Below are 8,840 nucleotides of genomic sequence, written 5' to 3'. Positions count from 1 at the left end.
AGAAAGTTGTAGGGATGCCCGAGAAGGCATGCACGCTGCATCCTGCAGGCTGCTCTAGAGGATCCCACAAGTATCAAACAAAAAATAGCATAACTGGAAGTTCTGCTGCAGTACTATAGCAGTCCGCCATAGCGTTCTGCCGTACGCATTCCTGCCATCCTTTGTCATATCTATTCCTACCCACAGACCAAATATCAAAACAATCTATTCACGCGTTCCCCAGTTATCAGGCTGACAAACGACCCCTGACATAAAACAACAGTGACTACAAACCCTTCATTTCACGAAGGGAATAAGATGTGCGAAGAATTTAATGATTATTTTTGTTAATGTAGGTCCTACCTTGGAAAGCAAAATACCAAAAGGCAAAGGATCCTCTCGATTACATCAATACCCATTTGAACAGTCAACTAACGTCATTTGAACCACCCTCTACAGCTGAAGTTCTAGATATAGTACGAAATCTGAAAGATTCCGCTGCCGGACACGACGGAATCAGTGCGAAGATACTCAAAATTTCCCTACCTTATGTTATTGGTCCTCTTGTACATATATTAACTTTATCTATCCAGAACGGCGTGGTCCCTAAGTCAACAAAAATTGCTTAAGTCATTCCCATTTATAAAAGCAACGATCCAACCTCAGTTAGTAATTACCGCCCAATTTCAGTTCTACCATGTATATCGAAAAACTAGTTTATAACTGCCTTCTAATACATCTAAATGAAAATGATATCTTGTACAAGCATCAGTATGGATTCCGTAAGGGCTACTCCACCTCAATGGCCCTTATTCACTTAATTGACAAGATTTCGACAGCGATAGATAATAAAGAGTTCACTTTAGGAATTTTCTTTCGACCTGTCCAAGGCTTTTGATACCGTAAATCATCATATCCTACTGAAGAAACTTACAAAATACGACATTAATGACTCCGCAATAAAATGGTTTTCCTCATATCTTTCCGACAGACAACAATATGTAAGTATTCATAATACTCTATCAACAATGAAAGCAATACAATGTGGCGTACCTCAAGGTTTGATCCTTGGACCTCTGTTATTTCTTATATATATTAATGACTTAGCTGAAGCTTTATAGACTATTTTCTTTATCTTGTTTGCTGACGATTCCAACCTTTTTCTTTAACACTCCAAGTTTGAAACCCTAGTGGAACTACCTAATCAAGAATTTTAAAAAAAAGTTATCACCTGGTTTGAGGCAAACAAGCTATCAGTTAATGCTAAGAAGACTTACTATCTTATTTTCTACAATAGAAATAAAAGTTATGATAGAAACGCGAAATTATTTCTAAAAAATCTACCCCTGTCTCAAGAGTCTCAAGCAAAGTTCCTAGGCATTATCATAGAAAATAGGAAAATAGGAAATCACATATAGATATGATAAATAGAAAAATATCAAAAACCATCGGTATTGTTGGAAAAATTAAACATCTTCTTTCTCAAAAGACCATTACCACCATATATAATAGCTTGATATATCCATATTTAACCTACGGTAATATTGTTTGGGGATCCACATACAAAACTACATTGCAGCCCCTAATCAAGACTCCTACAAAAAAGATTTGCTCGCATCACAACTGGTTCCCATTTCTTCGCCCATTCAGAGCCAAGATTTACGAAGCTTAGGATTTTAAACATTTTATATATATATATAGACTTCAGCTCACCCTTTTTACAATGCAATATTTCAATAATTCTCTTCCAGAAACATTTGAAGGCTTTCTAACCCTTAATTCACAATTCCACAATTATGAAACTCGACAAAGTCACTATTTACATATTCCTCCAATAAGAACTGTTCAAGCCCAAATGACTGTTAGATCTAAATGTGTAGAAAATTGGAACAATCTAACCCTACACCTGAAAAGTTTTACATCCATGGTTAGTTTTAAGCGCAGTATCAAAAACTTCTTTCTCTCATCTCCCAGCCCCTAAGTAAAAGCCACACATTAAATATATTTAACATATGTTCAGTCAGGTACTTAAATTGCTACATTCCTTGTTTTCTGTTTTGTTTCTAGAATATTTGCTATGCATCTATTATTTGTTATTGTACTATTTATTGATTTGTTATGACGCTGAAAAGATACATGAGGAAGCCTTGAAGATCCTACCAGAGTGGAAACTACATGCCAATGCAAGTAAGACAGAGCGGGTCCACATCTGTCTGGAGAAGGACAGGGAAGAGGAGGAATGGAGAAAAAGCAAGTCGGTAGGCTCAAGACTGGGCATCGCAGAGGACATAGAAGAAAGAATACAGCTAGCAAATTTGGCCATGAGAAAGATGTGGAAAATGTGGGGGACAAAGCACATATCGTTACAACTTAAGTTAAAACTCTTTGAAGTGTACGTTATACCCGTGATGCTTTATAATGCCGGGACGTGGGGACTCACCGAGCAGCTGGCATACAAGATCGACACATGGCACCGAAAACAACTCCAACGTTTCACAGGTCACTTCCACCCCAACCACATTAGTAACAGTAAGCTATACAGCAAGTGCCAAGCATCACCATTACAAAATGCAGTGCACCGTCGCAGATGGTTCCTCTTCGGCCACATTCTCCGTATGCCACTGGACTCGCCGCCGCAAAAGATCCTTAACGTCGTGTTCAGCAAGAAGCTCAAACCAAGGCTAGGAAGGCCACGTGAAGGCCTCCTCAGTAGTCTGGTAGACGACTGCAAGCTACATCTCAACCAGAACATTAGACTTGAGACTCACATGTTAAGATACCCAAGGGAAACAGCAGCAAACAGAGGACTATGGGAAGAATTGTACAAAGATCTAGACGTACACTGATTTGGTTATCGATGACTATCTGACTGTCTATCTATAACTAAGAACAGTTATTATTATTATTATTATTATTATGACGCTGTTATATAGTTTCATGCATGTTACTTGCTACACTGCCTTTATAGTTGTTAATCTAATTGGTGTTACTCATTTATGATTTGTAATCATTTGTTTCAAATTTGCTTTATTGTTAATCATCTAATTGTTATTTCACATTCATGTTTTGTTCACGTCCTATCCGAGGGAAGGCCCTAACCGAAGCTACGTACAAAACCGAAGCTAGGTGTAACCATCAAACGAAGGTGAGGGTTTATCAACATAACAAAACTATAGGCAGAAACAGCAATGTCCACATTTACAATGCCCGTAACTACACTCGCAGGTTGGCAAGGATTATGACTAAGATTAAGAGGACGACGATGCGGTGATGCTGCCATTCCAACTGAATGTGCACAGGATAGGAGTATGACTTTAAGACTCACCCGATGGACCCCAACGTTGAAACCATTGGCTGAGAGAGACTTTTCCATAACTATAACTGTCTATAGCTTTTTTTTGTTCTGCATTAGACGAGCAAAATATAATGATAACCAACCTTACACACTGTTTTCTCAGTTAAACGGCTGCTCACATTTTGGCTTAAGCTTATTCTATTTACTTGACAGCTTCTATTGCTGCACATCTCATGACTTTGCTTGAGCTATTCTATATGTTCTTACAAGGCAATGAAAAGAGAAAAAGGTGCCTTGTGATATGTGATAAAAGATGACGTGCCGTTCTGTATTAAATCATTACGGTTGTCTTTAATTTTTCCCAATGGTTATGGAAAAGACTAAATAAAAATCACGACGTTCTAACGACTTACTTTCCAGGCTAGGGTGGCAAACTGTTAAAGAGAGATTATTCACCAATACCATCTGTGCTTTTCATAAAATCCTAACAGTCAAGGAACCGCAAGGAATTTATGACAGGGTCAGTACTACCTTCATCTCTCATAACCACAACACAAGACTGGCACACAAGGGGGGATTCACTTTACCGAAACCAAAAACAAAAGCACTCACTAGGACGTTTCTTTACAGATGCACAAAGACATACAATTCACTACCAAGCAACCTCACATCTACCAACTGTGCAGTATTCAAAAACAGAATCAAAGACTGGGGAATACAAAACAAATCAGCACCACTGAGTATGTGGTGGTAATATGATAGAATAATTATTGTTGTACAGTTGTATATACATTGTATATGTTCGAAGACAAAGGCAACCCTATTCTTCTATATTACCTTTATTTCATTCAGCGGTTGCTGTTGTTTTGGTAATACATTACTTTGGTTTATTTTGTACTAATGTCATTTTCAGTTATGTATAGCTGTTTACATTATATGATTTATTATCATCACGACTACTTTATTTCGTACTTATATTCACAATGCATATTCAGTTTGTTAGAATCAATTATGTTTTGTTAATCATGTTTTATTCACCTTCTGCATACAAAACCTAAGTTTTGGCATTTTTATTTGACCTCTGATCTCCATCCTGCACTTTGAGTTACCTCAGTTGATTTTGTTGGTTTTCTGTTTACTTATTGTATAAGATTTGTTGCTTATGTATTGTATTTATTGCTCATGTATTGTAGGACTCCAGGAAGAATAGTGATACTATACTTAGTATCACTAATGGGGATCCAAATAAAACAAACAAACAAACAAACAAACAAACAAACTTAAAGATATTAGAAATGTTGACCAACATCTGGTCTAGGTTGAAACCTACTTGTGTTACAGCCCAGAATCTCCACCCTCATGGCGATGTGATCATGCCAGGACTGGACCACGAAACGCACATAACGAGCATCAACAGGGTTGTACAGGGGGTTTGTTGCAGGGTAGGTTGCGTCGAAGTTACCTAGAAAAACCTGAAAGGTAGACAAATAACTTAGATGAGGGTATTTTTGCTTTCCTGTGTAGTATGGTTTTATTCATGAGCCCTAGATCTTCGTCACTACAATGATCGAATAAACTCCGTATGTCTCTTCGAGACCAACAATTTTGATAGCGTCGATCAAAACCAATGCATCAAGACTACTCCGAAATAAACGTTCAAAATCGATGTTTATAATGTAACTCCGCACTAGTCCGCAGTATTTCATTGAATTCAAGAATAAAAAAATATATTGATATCTAACATACTACTTCTGAGTCAGTGTTGTCGGTGAAGGTTGTCCAACTAATCAGATCCGTGCTGTACTGGAGTTTGTATGACGTCACCCACTGGTTGGCATAACCAAAGAGGTTATAAAAATGCCGACCCTGAATGATGGTGCCCATGACGTGGATTATTTCCCGTAAATCCACCTAAAAGGCAATATTTGTTCCCCATAAATAATGTGGTATGTGAAGCAAAACAAGAACGACAGGATTTAACCATCTTGCAATTGACAGAAGATATCACTCAGGATGTTGAAATTAGGCCATATTGATTGATGCACAGAAAATAGAATAAAACGTAGAACGTTATATGAAAGACACGAATGTTTAGTCTATTAACATTTATGCTAGCCGCGTGGGCCCGTTGAGTTACCTTCGCCGAGGCCGTGTCAGGTATTTTACCGTGACTGTGTCAGAGTCGTGTAAAACATCACGAAATCCCCGGAGAGCCCAGACTACCACGCGTACCCAAGAGATGCCGTGTAAGATATTATTTTCAGTATGCCTACCTGCAGCCATTCTCCGATGACGTTGACCCCGGCTGCCCAACCGCCTCCACCAGTATTCCCGTTTAACCGGCCGAGGAAAGGCGCGAGACCAGGGCTAAGGGCCGAGGATGCAGTAATTCTGTAATCAGGTATGACGCCAGATTCCATGCCAAGTGGTTGGGGACAGGCAGAGAGGCTGACTGAAGCTGAAGGATCTAGAAGATAAAAACATTGACAAAGAGAATGATGTTGGTGGATGTTACATGTAAGACGCCGGCAAATGTAGCCAGCCACACGTGTCCGTTGCGACTTACCTTCGCCGAGGCCGTGTCAGGCATTTTACCGTGACCGTTTCGGGGTCGTGTGAGATATCGCGAAATCGCCGGCGAGCCCAGCCAGCGACGAGGACCCAAGCCAAATTCACAGATGCCATGCCGGACGCCATAACTATACATTCTATACAACTATATCCTGACCATAAACCTGTCTTTTTGAAGAATCAGCCTGTTATTGGAGACTCATTAACATAATTATAATGTGTATATAAACATCGACAACTGTCGTTTGGCATATTACGATAAATATAAAGATAAACGGACCCCATATAGCCGAAAAAATCGGGTCGGACGAAACAGTGACCGCAGATGACCCCCGAGGAAACGTGAGTCATCAAAATTATCCATTGTTACATTCAATTTACATAGAAATTTGCACTGGATTCGTAAAAGAACAGGAATTTACATTGTATGGCATACAAAAATTAATTATGGGAAGTCTTATGAATGGTACCAGTAATAAATAACGGTCGATTGCTCAGCAAATATGAAAATATAACGAATTAGAGTTCGACGAACACATTCCTTCGCCAAATAATCATGCCTTTATCTAAGAATTTAAGGTCTTATTTATGTATTACTAAATAGTACCTACCCCAATAGCAAATGACTGCATGAACTGTGTTCCTCACAAACCCACAAATGCTATCAAAAACAGGACTGTGACCACAGATGACCTGGTAGCATCCCTGGTCAATTAGAATTTCATGCTTGTTAGAGGATTTTCTCCCCAGTGTAAGAGCGTCCAGCTCACAAGGCTCCTCGAGCGAAAGATCTGAGATACGGCTGTGTCCATAGATATAGGTCAAAATGAGATATATATAGAAAACAGTTTATTTCTGCTAATTGGCCAGTGATTACAATTAAATGCATCTTTCCATGTAGATTATTATCTAAAGTACCCTTCAGCCAAAAACAATGCAAACAAGTTTGAAAGTCCTATCATGGAATTCAGTGGATTTCTAAACTTTCCTAATTAATTATGCAAATTAGCTGTTGGTTCATCTATTTATGGTTTTTCTATTTACTTGACACCTTTTAAAGCTGCACATCTCATGACTTTGCCTGAGCTATTGTATCTGTTCTCACAAGGCAACGAAAAAAGGAAAAGGTGCCTCGTAATATGTGCCGTTCTGGAATCATCCTTACTGTCACTTCTAAATTTTTAAAATGATTATGAACTAGAGTTCCTCGAAACACATACCATCGCCAAATAATCAAGGCTTATTATGGAGAGTGCCTTTATCATTCATGTTTTACCAGATTACCTACCAGAAGTAAACGGCTGCATGAATGTGGCAAAAACCCCTTCACATCAAAATGGTGAAACCCCTTCCCATCATACACTTCTGCCTGAACAAGATACTTAGTAGTGCACAAACAAGGAACATTGCACTTGCAAGGTGAAAACTAATAAACTAGAGTTCGGGGACCTCATACCTCCATGAAATATTTATTGCTTTTTTGTGGATGGTATGTATGTTTATAGTCGGTTGTATTTGAGAGTTATGGTTATAAATGTTATGGGAAAGTAGTGGTGTATTTATTTAATGACACAAAGGATGTCCATCTGATTAGTAATTATTAAAATGTGACCCTTAATTGTGTAATGTTCGTTTAAGAGGTCGACGGCACATGGTAGCGTGGTGTTCCTTAAGCTTGATGTTTGGCATTTAAACTGTCTAAGGTTGTCAGCATAATTGAGGTTCGACTATGTGCCTCAGAGCGGTGTGGTGGGAGGAAGTTGGGAAACTCAGAAAGAAGAAGGGATGTGGCCAACTTTAGTCAGATGGTGATTTGATTTTCCACCAATATGTCATAACATCAGCTGTTCACACGGTACAAAAACGAGATGCACACTTTCCTCTGACAGCCCTACCACAACTGTAAGATGAATACTTGGCGCCAACCCCGTCTGCTAAAAAACAAGTACCATTGGATACGAAAGAGACAACTAACAACTGTCCCTTATCGTAACAAAATCAGAACATCTGTATCGCCCATAAAACTTCTGACACCCAACCCATCTAATAACATGAGAGGACCTAATGGCATTTTAATCACCATGTCACTCAAATCAGCAGTACAGTATGTGAGACATCCATACCTGTTAAGCATTACCGTTAAATGTACCTCAACTTCTAACAATTATACTTACGCTTCACATCTCCATGATATCCTAAGCAGACATAAATCAAACTAATTATCACATTAAAAAAACTGGGGGTTCCCCAAACAGTTGTCATACAAATCACCTCACTATCTGCTTGGAGCTAAGCCCATTAACAAACACTTAAAGCACGATGCCTGTTCCAATATATCGCAGATATAGGGGTGATTTCTGATATTATTACATCGATTATAACGACAGATACGGCGCCCAAAATCTCATCGATTCGAGCTTTCATCACACCCACCCAAAACAACAAGTATGAAACCAATCCATCCAGCCGTTCTTGAGTAATCTTGTACACAGACAGAGACACATAACAGAAAATATAACCTCCATGACATTTCATGGAGGTAATAGTGAAATACAAGAAATACAATACAGGATACAAACACATCATCAACACAACCAAAAGGACATGAAATATCCGTCAACCAATACCTACATGTAGGATACGGGGACAAGTTGATGCCCGATATATAATAATGCAAGTACTTACCAATACAACATCAGCATAAGCCACGCGGAGCACAAAATCTAACAGCGCAAACGAAGTATAACACACCAGGTCCCCAAAGGCACAAGTGGCTAAATACAAAGTTATTTATCATATTCAAATTGTCCAGCATCGGGAAACAGTTGCCCAGCATCGGGAAACAGTTGCCCAGCATCGGGAAACAGTTGCTTTAAGGAGTTAACTGTTACATTACCCTAACCAGTTGCTATACGCAACAACTGTTCAGATAAGGGATTACCTAACACATCCACATATTACATATGTCATACATCCCATTACATACTAACGAAAC

The 8,840-nt window shown here is 38.9% G+C and overlaps 2 protein-coding genes across 2 annotated transcripts in view; one reads left to right on the top strand and one right to left on the bottom strand.

Moving 5' to 3' along the window:
- The window catches only part of LOC118420231, a 7,525-nt gene extending 4,700 nt beyond the window's left edge, over positions 1–2,825 (top strand). Inside the window, exon 2 of the mRNA XM_035826951.1 lies at positions 2,112–2,825. Coding sequence (XP_035682844.1) covers positions 2,112–2,825 — 714 coding nt within the window. The remainder of the gene's footprint in view (positions 1–2,111) is intronic.
- Positions 2,826–3,926: 1,101 nt separating this feature from the next.
- LOC118420230 (neuropilin-1-like) overlaps positions 3,927–8,840 on the bottom strand; it is a 32,847-nt gene continuing 27,933 nt past the window's right edge. The window contains exons 11-13 of the mRNA XM_035826950.1: positions 5,548–5,741; positions 4,605–4,746; positions 3,927–3,952 (exon numbers count right to left, since the gene is read on the bottom strand). Coding sequence (XP_035682843.1) covers positions 3,927–3,952; positions 4,605–4,746; positions 5,548–5,741 — 362 coding nt within the window. The remainder of the gene's footprint in view (positions 3,953–4,604; positions 4,747–5,547; positions 5,742–8,840) is intronic.

The sequence above is a fragment of the Branchiostoma floridae genome, chromosome 7 (assembly GCF_000003815.2).
Source record: "Branchiostoma floridae strain S238N-H82 chromosome 7, Bfl_VNyyK, whole genome shotgun sequence".
In the NCBI taxonomy this organism is placed as follows: Eukaryota; Metazoa; Chordata; class Leptocardii; order Amphioxiformes; family Branchiostomatidae; genus Branchiostoma; species Branchiostoma floridae.
This window is presented reverse-complemented; position numbering and strand designations above follow the sequence as displayed.